General features: G+C 37.9%; 1 protein-coding gene across 1 annotated transcript in view; it reads left to right on the top strand.

The window, feature by feature from the left end:
- myom3 (myomesin 3) overlaps positions 1-14,456 on the top strand; it is a 77,151-nt gene that overhangs the window by 55,403 nt on the left and 7,292 nt on the right. Inside the window, exons 20-27 of the mRNA XM_012875051.3 lie at positions 5,133-5,314; positions 5,519-5,633; positions 7,526-7,682; positions 8,001-8,107; positions 8,316-8,360; positions 8,512-8,648; positions 12,175-12,319; positions 13,840-13,899. Of these exons, the coding sequence (XP_012730505.2) occupies positions 5,133-5,314; positions 5,519-5,633; positions 7,526-7,682; positions 8,001-8,107; positions 8,316-8,360; positions 8,512-8,648; positions 12,175-12,319; positions 13,840-13,899 (948 nt within the window). The remainder of the gene's footprint in view (positions 1-5,132; positions 5,315-5,518; positions 5,634-7,525; positions 7,683-8,000; positions 8,108-8,315; positions 8,361-8,511; positions 8,649-12,174; positions 12,320-13,839; positions 13,900-14,456) is intronic.

Below are 14,456 nucleotides of genomic sequence, written 5' to 3' on the forward strand. Positions count from 1 at the left end.
TTATGCTATTACCCTTAAGGCTGCTGTTATTGTTGTTCTCCTATAACTGACTGAAACCCACATAAATTATTACTGTGGAAAAATACTTCAGGTTAAATCCTGACATGAATTTTCAGAACTTTGTCTACAACAGATGGTAGGTCAACAAGCTGGTAGTCATTTAGAGCAGAGTTGTCTCTTCCTCATTTTTTTCCTTCTACTTAATTATGCAGATATATTTTGCTGTATTAAATTAGTTGTTTTGTTCTTGGGTTATGATATGCTCAAAAAAAAAAATAAACTAAAATATGGGATTCTACCATCATCGACTGCAGCTTTACGCAGCAATCTAGAAGTGATTTAAAAAAAAAAAAAAAAAAAAAAATCCAAAGTGATTGATCACAATGTCACAATGCAAAACGGATAAGTGAGTGCCATTTAAATGTTGGGTTTAGGCCCAATGGAGTCTAATTTCACTGAGAACCCCTAGAAGTGAGTGGACAAAAAAAATCCCAACAGCTAAGCTGTGATAAAGAAAAAAAAATATTAGTCATAAGGCATGAATGTTCCCACTTTATATAAACCTGATGTTTCTCCATAAAAGCCCTTGACACGTGTTAAAAGTTGTTTACCAAACATTAGTATGCAGTAGAAATGTCTAAAAAAATCTAACACTGGGAGAGCAACCTTGACTTTCAGAAACAAATGTTTATTTAAAGGCTCCAAAACAGTTGGCCTCCGAGACTAGTTTCAGATTTCACAAGCGAAAAGGATAACAAGAGCCACAAAATATTGATAAATTAAAGGGGAATTATACAGCTAAACTCAGCTATTCCCATGTGATTCATTTCCCTAAGGGCTCTGGGAATTTGAGCAACCGTCAATACTGTGCTGCCCTGCAGTTTCTACAATCTGTTTATCGACCCTAGCTGCGGAGGAGACGGGAGATACAAATAAACAACATCCATCACCTGCAGAACCCATTTCCACTCGCTGCCATTTTTACTTTTACTTAAACCGCACCTCTAATGGTGTATGTAGTCATCTTGCAGCAAAATAAACAGGTCAGTATAAAATACTAGGATAATAACAGGCTTGTTGGACCATTAAGGCACACAGTGGTACCAGAGGTCAGAGATTAAGTGAATAGTGGAGCGGTTGAAATAACAGCCCTGAGTAAGAATCAGCTGCTGCTATTTATCATGTGTTGTTAATGTCTGATTTGTTCTTGAATATTACAGCTAGTGGGATATTTATAATGAGAAACAACCATCTAAAAGTAACAGTGCACTATTAAAAGGGTATAGGCTTTTCTTTTCATAAGCTTACACTATAATTTCAAAATACTGTATAATTACCTAAACCACTCTAAACAGAAGCATGGGAATGATAATGATATCATGAACTGTTGATTTCAATATTTTAGTTAAAAATAACTGTAGGAGGATACAACTTGTAAATCGAACTCACAAAATTGACCTTGAGATGTCCCTCGGTGGTTTAGAGGCGTAGGTCCACGCCTTTGATATGGGGGACCTGGGTCCAGAGTCATGGTTGTGACAAGAAAGGCACCGGGCGTGAGAACAGAGTTGGAGAGACTCGTCGTTGCAACCCTGATAAGAGAACAGCCGATAGGACTGACACGGGATTGACATTGAGCAAAAATACCAACACTCCTGGACACCACCTCCCAACCAATGCATGGAGCTGTTCTAGATCTGGAGAGCTACCGCAGAGACAGACTGCTGCACACTAGGTCCACCAAGGAGCGTTACTTCTCCCAACAAACTCAACGAGTGTTTACATCCCTGCAGTTATTTTCGCCCTTTTTTCCATTTTTTTTTTTTGATTAATCTATTGTTTTTTTTAATGCACAAATGCATGTGCACATTTTTAAATTAGATCAGACGTACAAGGGCCGACATTGTCATGTCAAAAAGTACAGAAGGTTTGAAAAAAAAACTAATATATATTTTTTCAAATCACCAAAAAAGGTTATGTTATGATTTTTTTTTCACCTGCTCTGCAAAATATGATAATTTTAATGAAGCAAAATAGTCTGATTCTGTGTAGGAAAGGGATGCATACATCACTGTAGATCCAAAGATAAAAAGATGTTTATTTGTACTGTCTTTATTAAAAGATGGTCACCCAGTTTTGCAAATTATTTAGGCTCGGTTGAAAAAAAAAAAAGGATTATTTTTGGTCTCGCTATCTAAGAACAGGATTTGGGTTGGTAGTTCTTGCTGTATTTAGCTAATTCTAATAAATATATTCAAAACAGATTTTAATGCACAAAAGTCTGTCCTTGAGTTAAAGTCCTCATAAACATGTGGTCCTATTAACTATAAAATTAAAGGGAGTGAAATAAAAATAAAAAGTGTGGTTATCAAACAATGAATACATACCTCGTGTTGTACCTGACATTTCCAATTGTAAGATCTCGACGTTACTGTAAGTAGTATTGCGGGGGGCACAAAACCACACTTTGGACATGCCTGTATTAGATAATAGTTGCACATGTCTTTGAATCTGAGTATGTTTTTAATAGCTATACAGTGTACAGTATTTTCCTACGTTGTGCATCTGCCCTTACTGTACAATCCTGAATTCCTATCTTTACCTTTGTGTGAAGCTACATGCTTCCATTTTGCCTGTCACGGTGCTGCTATAGTACACCTTAATTTCCCCACTAAAGGTTTTCTATTTCTACTGTATCCTACATATACTGTGAAAAGGTTTTAAATCATACCTAATTTTATTTGATGTGAAATGAGCCAAAACGTTATATTGATAAAGGTTATATTGATAAACGGCTCTTCAGGCTTTCTGAAGTTATTTCAAAGTTTGTGTTTGTATTTTTACTGCATTTTACCCATTTTCATTCCAGACTTTGTTCTATTAGAGGGGTGGGATGGAGGTGGAGGACACAGAAAACGTGTTAACCAATAATAATACACCCTTCAGTTGTTGATTGACTGATAGGCAAGTTATATCTAAAAGTTCTAGTTCAAGCTCCCTGCATTTATAGGATAGATCCAAGCAACTATTTGGAAGAAGCCCATTTCTGTTTCTTTGGGTCACGATCCATATAATGTGACCATCTGCAAGGGTCAGAACATGAACCAGGTTGATAAATCAAGAACTTCCCTTTAAGTTCAGTTCTTTCTTCACCAAAACCGACCAGAGGAGAAGATCCTACATTACTGCAGATGAGGCGCTAATCTGTCAATCCATGTCCTGTTCCATTCCATTCATGAACAAGATACAAAGAAATGTGAACTAATCTACTACAGGGAAAGGTAGTGAAGGAAACCAATGTTCATTTTGTTCCAATTTTATTATTATTACTGTGATGGTAAAAGCCTGGATGGACCTGTTTCATTCAGCCAAATGTTAGACTTTAAAATAACACATTTATTTGACAGAACATGGAGCTTGTTGCTCTTTTTGAAAATACCCTCATCACTTGTTAACCTCATTTGCCTTTGCCAAATGAATGCAGAAATATCATTTAGTGTTAAACATGGCTCAATAACCTTTAACCTGATTATATCCAAAATGAAAAAGTTGAAATTGACCCATTCACTGTTCCCCTTTTGTGCTTTAATATAGTTCCACACCACAGACATGGCTGACAGTGGGCCGACAAGACCCAAGAGATGAGTGTAGTCAGTGATTCTTATACCGATTCATTAATAAAGTCTTAATTAGCTTATTTGGCGGTTTTTCATCATTTCCATTGATTTAGGAGCCTTTTTTCTGCTGGAATTATAAACAATTAAAATAGCATTTCTTTAAGTATGGTAAGGTTCTGGACTAAAAATGAGAAACAAAGCAGTTTAAGTCTAAAGGAAAACTTTGTTTTTTTAGCAAAAAGGACAAAGAACTATTTAAAGGTATGGTGGAATATTTTTATGGAAATGTAGGTAAGAAACACTCAAGATACTTTTTAGAAGTGTGCATGAGCAGTAAGAGGAAACTAGCAAGGAACGAGCACGCACGCTGGCATTACGTGTGCGCATTACAACTATTGGCATCTGGGACATCCAATAGATAAGGTGATCCCCCCCGGAACCCCAAGGCTAAAGAAAATCGTTCACTATACCTTTAAGCTTTTAACTTCCAATCTCCATTTCATATAAAGATTTCAGACATACCAAGATTGATTTAGGCCAATTCCATTTTCTCTTCAGGAACTATAGGACAAAAGGATTATGGAGTTGGAATTTTGAACTGTCTTTAGCCCCTTGTAGTTATTACCGCTGCCAGCATTACTAAAGCAACATTTTCTGTGAATTACCTGAAGAATGTAGATGGCAACATTTCCAAATCCATCTGTTTCCACAGCAAACTGGTTAAAAGCACAAAATGATACCTTCACTTCTCTGCATCTTGTTCAGCCTGCATGTTAGGCAGAACTTTTAGTAGAAACACAACAGGTAGGAAATGGTTCAAACTCCTTGATTTTTAGAGTCTGAGGGTCCAAAGTCCAAATCAAAATCTAGAATGTATTATTTCTATTGATGAAGGATAAAGTACCAAAATTATGCAATACTGTAAAACCCAGCTCACTATCTCTATCGACGACAGATGAATCTTGAAAGCAGGAGACACAGCTCTTGTTTATTCTCCCTCAGCTTGTATCACAAATCTCATCTCGCCCTTCAATACCAGTACCCGGTTTCATTTCGCAGACTTAACAAGATATGACAAATATATGAATTTGAGAGGAACGCGCCACCTTTTTTCTATGTGTAAGATTACTCATTTTTATTCTTTTTCTTATTAATGCGACCGCCAACCCCACACTGATTCACCCAGTCTGTAGAAGTAAATGGCAACTCGGCAAAAAAAAGCCATTTCTTGCCCTGCTCAGATATGCATTTTGAGTCATTAATATAGAACATGGAGACAGTCTGAGTAAAATGAGCAGCTCATTAATCCTGGCAAATGGGCTTTCCTCTATACCATCAATAATTTAAAAGCGACTAAAAATCCTTCTGCAAATTGACTACCATGTGCAGCGTTGAAGTTACTCTGGGTAGATTCAGAATCTATCATCTTGTTTTCAACTTGACTCATATTTTTAGCTTATTTCTGGTTTGTAGATGCTCTTGTCTGAGTTGTTTACCCAGTCCTCTGGTCCTCAGGTTGCCCGTATGACCTGGAGTTCAGGGAGGTGAGAGACGGTTCCCTGGTGCTCCTATGGGCGGCTCCGCTCTATGAGGGTCAAAGTCCGGTCACTGGCTACGTGCTGGAAATCAGCCAGGGTAACCAGTCAGACAACTGGACAATTCTGACCGCAAAACCGATTTCTGAAACTCATTACAAGGTGAGAGTTGCAGCAATCATGTCCAAAATTGACACCTGTATCTGATTCGACTTCAAAGTATAAAAAGCAGGAGCACATATGACTATTGTATAACCCCATTCAGCAAACTGCACACATCAAAGTCTGCAACTTCAAAGTTTGAAATCAAAATTTTAATTATTTCAGGGAATCTTAAATTGTTGTTGTGCTTCTTTCATCTTCCAGGTGACGGGTCTGGAGACTGGTCACACCTACTGCTTCCGCGTGTCCGCTGTTAATAATGCAGGTGTTGGTCGTGCTTCCCTGCCCTCTGAGCCGGTCATAGTTCAGACCCAACCAGGTCAGTTTACTGGACCAATGATGGAGTAAAACTCACACTGTATGTGAAGCTGCAATCTCTCTGCTTTAGTTTCCAAGCAAGGCCAAGCTTGATCTTGGAAATTAATACTAAAGAGGATCTTGCCTATTAAGTAAAGTAAAAAAAAAAGAAAAAAAAGATTATAATGTAAAGCCTAATCTAACATGGGTAGACAGACACATAGGACAGAACATAGGCACATTTCCCCACTAAAATGTTGAATTGTTCCTTTAAATGACCCATATTTTCCACATGTATTATGAAACGATCAGTTTATATCTAGCTATCTATCTAGCTATCTGTCTGTCTGTCTGTCTGTCTGTCTGTCTGTCTGTCTGTATATACATACATCATTATAAATATATATATCCATGTATAACATTCTCTAAGTGGCTTATAGTGCTTATAGCTAATTCGCAACACCTGTGCCTTAAAGGGCTTTTAACAGTTACAATAAATAAAAAATAAAAACAATTACAATAAATGCAATCAGAAATATCAAGAAACCAGATAGTGCCAATAAAGTCATTCTAATAAAATAAAGACATCCACTCAAGATCAAACAAATGCTTGCCTCGTATGCACATACACTGTATTTCATATGGCATGGCCATATGGACTGGACTGTTGTGTGACTGTTATGATAAAGTTAAATAAAAGTCCCAAACTGTCATTTCATTTACCGTACTTTTCGGTCTGTAAGTTTCTCCGGAATATAAGTGGCATCAGTCAAAAAAATTCCATCAAAAAGAGGGGGAAAAAAAACATAGAAGTCACGCGTGAGCATAGCAGTGCTACATGCTAAGCTAACAGTAAGACACAGATGTTTAAGAGCAACATGAAGCTCACGTGCATCAGCAAAGTTGTAAAACGCTCAGACAAAATCGCTGTAAGCTAGCGCTAGCTGTTATTAGCTTCACAGACAGCGCAGTAACAGGGTTCTGTCAAGGTCTGAGCACTTCAGGCTGGACCACTCATACTGAATGCATACTGAAACAGCGAAACAACATATGTACATGTGTTCACTCTTTGTTGTTTATAAATGAATGTTTTAACAAATTTTTAAGAGGTACATGAGGAGCATATAGTTTCCACAAGCCTAGACTGCCCTCTTGTGGCTATAGACTGTAATGTTTACTCCTTGGTTCATGTTGTTCAGTATGATTTACTATTTAAAATTGATATATATGTTGCACCTGACTATAAGTCGCAGGATCGGCCAAACTATGAAAAAAGTGTGACTTATAGTCCAAAAAATATGGTACATAAATCTACGGTGTGGTTTTACTGCTTTCACTTTCTTTGTTTTACTAAATAAAAAAACAAAACAGTTACTTCAACCTCTGCTAAAATATTAAAACATAATAGCCACAATGAAGTATAGATTGTTAAATTTGTTTGTGTTTTTCAAGTGCCACTTGTGGATAATGTTTTACGTTTTATAGAGTAATATAAGAATGACAAGCTGATATTCACTGGTTAATTAGTCAGGCCGACTTTCACAGAAGCGTGCCAGCTATGAGTGATCTAATTTTGTTTCCACACCATGACAGTTTTGGCAATTAGAAGTGTTTTCGGACAGATAAATCTGTTGTTTTTATATGGGAGGACAAAGTGTAGCCTTACTTCTTGCAGCCAGCTCACATGCAGTGGACGACATCAGGTAGTGTAGGGGCTCTGCTTTGCTCCATAGAGATGAGAAAGTCTCAGGTCAGTCCAGCACTTTGTCTGGCATGTTGTTAAATGGAGCTGCATCTGTTGCAATGTAAAGGCAGAAAACTGAAGTGGTTTTGAAACGTTCCTAAAACCTTGTTAGACGTTGATAAACTCACCGGCCCGGAGCGGTGACAGCTGTCTTTGACATTTTTTTCCAGGCACCAAAGAGATTACGATCGGCGTGGATGACGATGGGTTTATATTTCTGGGCTATGAGGCTGTTGGCATGAATGAGGAGAGCGAGTTCCTGTGGAGCAAAAATTTCACAGAACCCACTGATTCTCAGAGAACGAAAGCAGAAACCAGACAGAACAGGTAAACTGTTTGTGGGTAACACTGATTCTACAAATCACTTGTCCTGTTTGTTTGTTTTTCTGAGTTACTCTCCTATCAGTACCCATCTTCAAGTGGTGGCGACTGATAGTTTCAAACTAGAATGCCAGTAAGCATCATAATACAAATGATTTATATTCATTGTTAAGTTGCATATTAATGTTGATTCAATTGTAGTTTTGAAGCATTTAAAATCTTTACAAAGAATAATTATGCCCTTTGTAGAAAGGAGAGACTGTGCTGGAGTCACGGGGGACACAAAGCTGAATCCATGTATCTGTTTTTTTAATTGTCTATTAGATCAGTTCTCACCTTCACAGACCCGTCTGAAGAGGATCTGGGTCTCTACACTGTGGAGCTGAGCGACAATCCTCACCTGTCATCCAGCTACGATTTTACAGCTGAAGGTACTCCTCCCATACCAGCAGCCGGTCTCTGATTTTAAGGATTTATAATCACTTCTTTTGAGAAACTTTTACCAGTACAGCTACTTCTACAATGTCACCTGAGACACACACACTCCTGCTCTGTTTGGTGTTTTTTTTTAACAACAATAACAGTAGCTACTGTCCAAAATTATTCAACCTGCTACCATTTCTTTTCTCTTTTATTTAGACCTCGAACACCTGAAAGAACTCAGCTGGCAGGTCCGAAATCCACGTATGTATCGCCTCTGAAGTGCTCAGATGGGATTAAAAAAAAAAGAAAATCATCTCATCTGTAATCTCCTTTGCTTCTTTATATTGCTTTATGCAAGCATTAATAATCTTTCTATGACTTTCACAATCTGACCTTGGATTTCACTCTGCAGTGATCGCGCTGAAGTCCGCCTGGCAGGTGGAGGTGTCTGAGCAAGGCAGCGTGCGCCTCTGGCTTCAAACCGAGAGTCTGAGCAGTTCTGCTGAGCTCCGTCTTGTTTTCAACGACCGGGAAATCTCCAGCACTCCAGTAGGTTTCCCCAGTTAGCGGATAGTTAGTCAAAGCAACACTTTATTTGGGTTTTGGTCCCAACAGTTCTTCACCTATTAAAACTGAGCTCTGGGTCGACATATTATTGAGAAAAAGGGGCTCCAGGTTAATTTGCCTCTGGCAACTCGTGTCCTTCTGATCTACAGGCATATAAATTAGTTTTTTTAATTTGTTACGTCGTCCATGTTATGATGGTAAAGAAGTCTCTTTGTACCTAAACAACTGTATTTTTTAAATAATATTTAAGGGTTTTTCTATTCATTATGGAGAAAAATTATCACAAAAAGATCAAATTTCACTTATTATTGAAATTAATTGTGTATCACACCCTATTCCCATCCAGTTTGGTCCAGTCAACTCCTGAAATACTATAAATTTTGACCACTGATCTTAAACATCTGAGTGAGCTCAGGCTGGTTAGTGTTATTTATGGGAGTCAGAGAAATACATTTGCTTACAAAAAAGTATAAACAGATTATGGAAAATCCCTTCAAACTGATTTTTGTGAAAATGTGTATAAAAGATATCTTTTGAAAGTTGCAAAGGCACAGAAATGGCAAATGGGCATTTGTTAAAAAAGCTGATTTTAGGCATCTTGACCAGGCACAGCGGGTGCATTAATCATCCTCTGATGCATGTGTATTTTTAAATATAGGAAGAAAGAAAATATTAAGCCACAAACAATTTGTTTTGCTCCTGTAACAGTTAAATGTGCACACTATCAATAAAAACAAGAAGTAGAGATAGTCGAGATTTAAAGTTTGTTACTGGAGAGGAAGGGTGTTGTAGTACAGAAATGCACTTTGTCAGCATAATAGTTTGTAAATAGCAAATGCATTTTAACATTTTAAATTCCAAAGTTCTGATCTGAGCGCGAGTTGCTGTTTCTAAATGTGAGGAGACGCACACACGTACTGTGTGTCCAGGTTTCCTTGTGCTCAGTGAGTATGTGTGTGCATCTATCTTCATGACAAGTCAGCGTGAATCCAAAACAGCAATTAGTGTTTTAATAAACATCCTGCAAGGCAGCAAATAGATGCTGTCAGCAAAGATGAAGAGCAGGTGAAGACGGCTGCAGAGAGGTCTGGGAGCTCGGCTAATTTAATCAAGTGAGGAAGACGAGAAGACCGCCTGAGGGGAAGGTGGAGACCGAGCTCACGTCTGAAATAAATGTGTCACACTTGGTTAGTTGTACAAAAACTCAAGTAGACTATATAGATGGGCGTTAAACAAACTATTTTTGGGTTGGTAAATAAACAAATACTAGATAAAATGTTAATCTGCAACCTAAAAAGTATTAGACAAAAAGCTGACATAATGAATCAAAGGGGGGAAAAAATGTTTTTCTTCTCAACAGGTGGACCCCTGTACTGATAGATGTTTCAGGCTGTAAAAAGGTTTTAAATCAGCCAGATTTTTTTATAATTGAACATGAAACCAATCCTTAAATCAAGGGATGAATCTGTGTTGGGTCTATACACATAACTGACAAATGTATATATAAAAAAGCTATTTTATATAATTTTTTGTTTGTTTGTCATCCACTTGCTGCTTAAGAAAGGCAGTCATGTTTGGGTACATGCACTAAATACTTGAGTCACTTCATCTGTTTTTGTACATTTCAAAAATAATAATGGTAAATAGTCAATTTTACCTTTTTAAATCAAAACAGCAGGAAACAAAATTAGATATTAGGGTTCATCAGCTTATTTTAACACATAATGAACTCACATTTAATGTCTTTCTTTAAGCAAAACTTGTTTTCTAGCTTTAAGCTGAGACCTTTTCCTGAGTTAACTCGTACAGTGCCTTGCAAAGCATCTACCTCCCTTGGCATTTTTCCTCACTTTGCCGCTTTACAGCCTGGAATTTAGATGGATCGTTTGAAAGTTTGCACCATTTTATTTACAAAACAGGGCTACAACTTTGAACATGTGTTATTATTTTTATGGGGAAGCAACCAACTAATAAGAAAAATAACAGAAAGCTTCAGTATGCATAACTGTGGATATGTCTCTATGAGCTTCCCAGATCTTGTCGCTGGGATTTTTGCCAATTCCTCGAGGCAAAACTGATCCAGCTCCATTATGTTGGAGATCATATGACACTTAAATAAAATCCACACAGGGGGACTTTATTTCACTAATTGTGTGACGTTTGAAGATAACTGGCAACGCCAGATCTTCTTAGGGGCTTCATGGCAAAGGGGGTGGATAAATATATGTATATGCCAATTTTCTGTTTTTTTTTTTTTTTTTTTTTTTTATCGTTTTCTCATATATATTCTTTCTCATTTCATGGTGATCCATTAAATAAGATTACATTTTTTACATGCTGGAATGTAACAAGATAGGTAAAATACTTTTGCAAGCCACTGTTTGTAAACCTTTGGCAGGCAAATTCTCTATATGAGCAAAAGTATGCAAAGATATATTAACTGCATTAAAAAAAGTTTTTCTAACTCGTCTGTGTGAGAGAGCAGCCACTGGGTTTACTTATATTTTAAAGCAAAGACTTTAAATTTCAAGTAGCCCTGAGCACTTTATATTAGCTAGTGAGGACTTCAGTCAAGACCACTTTAGAAGATTAAATTAATGTTCAATGTCTTAACTGCAGGGTATAGAGAAAATGGTTAAAAACTTTTGCACAGTAATGTGTATATCTAAAACAACCTCACATGGGTTTGCAGTCAGTAAAACTGCTCAGTGGAAGTTGTTAGCGTTCTAGTGGCAAAACTGTTCCCCTCCTGTTGCAGACTAGCTATATTTTGATTTTCTAACAAGAAATAAGAAAGATGGATGCTTTTACTTGGGATTTCATAAAAGAAAATGAAACCTGATATCCAAAGTCAGAAGCAATGTAATCATCGGGGAACATCAGCTGAAAAACAAACATATCTAGCATATGTGTTATGACAGCAAGCTGAAAACAATCATTGCTGCCATCAGTGTTACTGAACCGTGTTCTACGGTGGCCGCCGGGAGAACAATGAACACGACGTTTAATGTTTATTGCGCCTCTTGGTTGTGGCTGCTTTACATTCGGTGACTTCCATTTTCGTCCATTATTTTCCCAATGTGAGAGCCTCCATGTGAACAGTACTGATTATACATTATTTCTAAGTGATCACAGCTGAGGTTTGTAAATGCAGAAGCCATTTAACTGATTAGGGCCCTTGGGCTCGCCGTACATCACAAATCACTTCCACCAATTGAGGCTCATCAACATGCAAGGCATACACTTAACTTGATGAACATAAAAGCTATGAAAATGAGCCCAAGGTCTGCTCCCTGCTTGTTTGTGTGTTTGCATATTTTAGAGAACAGAAATATTTTATCTGCAGAGTCCACATGTTATTTCAGAGCCTTTGCGCTCCGACTCATGATGGATTCTCTTTGTGCACGGAGCCCTCCATACAGTGGATGCCAAACCTCTTATGGGACGACCTGCCTGATTATGAGCTGATGAACGTTGCTTGCAGTAACGTTTGTTTGCTTTTCTGCAGCGCTGTAAGATAAACTTCGACAGGGCCAAAGGTCTGGTGGAGATCCTATTTGATCAGCTCTCCCAGGAGGACGAGGGCTCGTACACCGCTCAGCTGAGGGACGGGCGCGCCAAGAACCAGTGCACTTTGGTCTTTGTGGATCAAAGTGAGTCATATATTCACCCAACCACAGAGTTTATCATATTGCCTGCATTATATATCACAGGGAAATATTAACTCTATTCAAAGGGCACATTAAAGAAAGCAAAGAACAAGGAAAGGCTGCACACAAAAACGTCAGACAGATTTAAAAGACTCTACTCTTAATAAAGACAGACTTCCTTGATCAGGAAATATTTGAAACATGTTTATTTCTGAATACACTCACCATTTTAATTTGATCTCTACTTGGTTGTTGAGTATGTTGCAAAAGTAATCGCGCTCCTTGAGCCTCACATTTCCCCCCATTCCAACAGCAGTCTTCATTGCATTTGTTTTGTTCTGTTTTTGCAATAAACACAACGCTTCAATGGATTGAAAATGTCCCACGCTTTTCGGTTTTCACAAATAAAATGTGAAAAGTGTGGCTGTTTTTACTGTGAAGCCCCTAAATAAAACCAATTGCTTCCAGAAGTTATCTGATTATTAAACAGAGTCCGACCGTGTGTAAGTTACTCTCAGGATGAATTCAGCTGCTCTGTGGAGACCTCAGAGGTTTGTTAGGGAGCGTTTGTGAATCAAAGGCATCACCAAGGATCAAAGTGTGGAAAAGCAGGGTTAGGTCATAAAACAATATTCCTTATTTTGACTTTGAACGTTTCATTGGAGCTCTTTTTAATTTATCGTATGAAAATAGCATGGCACAGCTGTAAAACCTGTCTGTACACCAAAACTGAGCGACTGAGCGAGGAGCGCATTAATCCGAAAAACCGCCAAGGAGTCCTAAGGTATGTATGGAGGAGCTGCAGAGATCCACAGCTCAGCTGAGAGAATTTGTCAACAGGAAAAAACTATTGGTTGCTCACTTTACAAATCTGGCTTTATAGGAAGACTGGCAACGCTTTTATTCTAAGATAGTCATGAGAGGCCAGTTTAAACCATAGGGACAAAGAAAACTTGAGAAAAAGGTTCTTCGGTCAGATGAGACTAAAGTCACACTAAAGACTAAATACATGATTGGAACATAACATTGCACATCCCCACCATGAAACGTGGTGGTGGCGCCGTCATGCTGTGGGGATGCTTTTCTTCAACAGGACCTGATGGGTTCAAAGCATTTTCGTTTGGTAGAATGATCCGGTAAAAGTCCCGGACCAAATGCAACCGGGAAGCTAGGGCAAGACTCAAAAATTCATATTTGTGGATGTTCAACGAGTCTGACCCATCTTGCAAAAAAAAAAAAAAAAAAACAGCAACGATGTGTCTCTAGTTATGCAAAGTTTATAGAGATCCACCACAGCTGACTTGAAGCTGTACTTGAGACAGTCAGGTTCTAGAAAGCATTAACCCAACGACCGCTAAATACAGATACTTTTACTCATGCTTTACTGTGGGTTAGTCTATCACGTAAAATCTTTTAAAAGTACATCAGCCTTTGAAGTTGTGATGTGACAAAAGTGAACATGTTCAAGCGGTGTGAAAACATTTGCAAGGCACTGATCAGTCTGATCTGTTTGATCTTGTTAGAGTTTCGTGAGATTCTGGCCTTGGCTGACTGGAAACGACGGGACATTCAGAGAAAGGCTGGTAAGAGCGTTACGTAACAAAAAACAAACATTCATTATTACACCCTTAATAATTATTACTGTCGGCTTAATATTGCTTAGATCAACAGCGAATAAGTATAAACAGAGACCTAGAAAAAAAACGTTTATCAATGAACATTAATAAACCAGTAAAGTACAGGTGCCAGAATTAGTGAAAAGTCTATCTTTTATCCGTTGTCCCTGCAAAGAAAGATTTAGAGTTTAGTGTGCCTCTGAACTGTTTACTTTTATCTCCTTTCATCTCTATTTGTCATGTATGCGCAGAGGCCATTACCCCAGAGGACAGCTGTGAAAGAATCTCATGCGATTTGTTTCTATTAAAAGTCTAAATTAAACTCAAAGTGTACACTTACCATTTTTATGCACTACGTTTAGAGTATTTCCTTGCAAAATGGAGCAATCACTGATTTAAAAGAAACAATGCCACAGATAATTTAGTGGGATCCCTCTATAATTAGAATTTGTCGTTTCCATTCTTTTGTGCATTTTTGTGTATTGTTTGTCCCAAATGATAAATGATAATGACTGTTTGTTTTC

Source organism: Fundulus heteroclitus, chromosome 3 (genome assembly GCF_011125445.2).
Source record: "Fundulus heteroclitus isolate FHET01 chromosome 3, MU-UCD_Fhet_4.1, whole genome shotgun sequence".
Lineage (NCBI taxonomy): Eukaryota > Metazoa > Chordata > Actinopteri > Cyprinodontiformes > Fundulidae > Fundulus > Fundulus heteroclitus.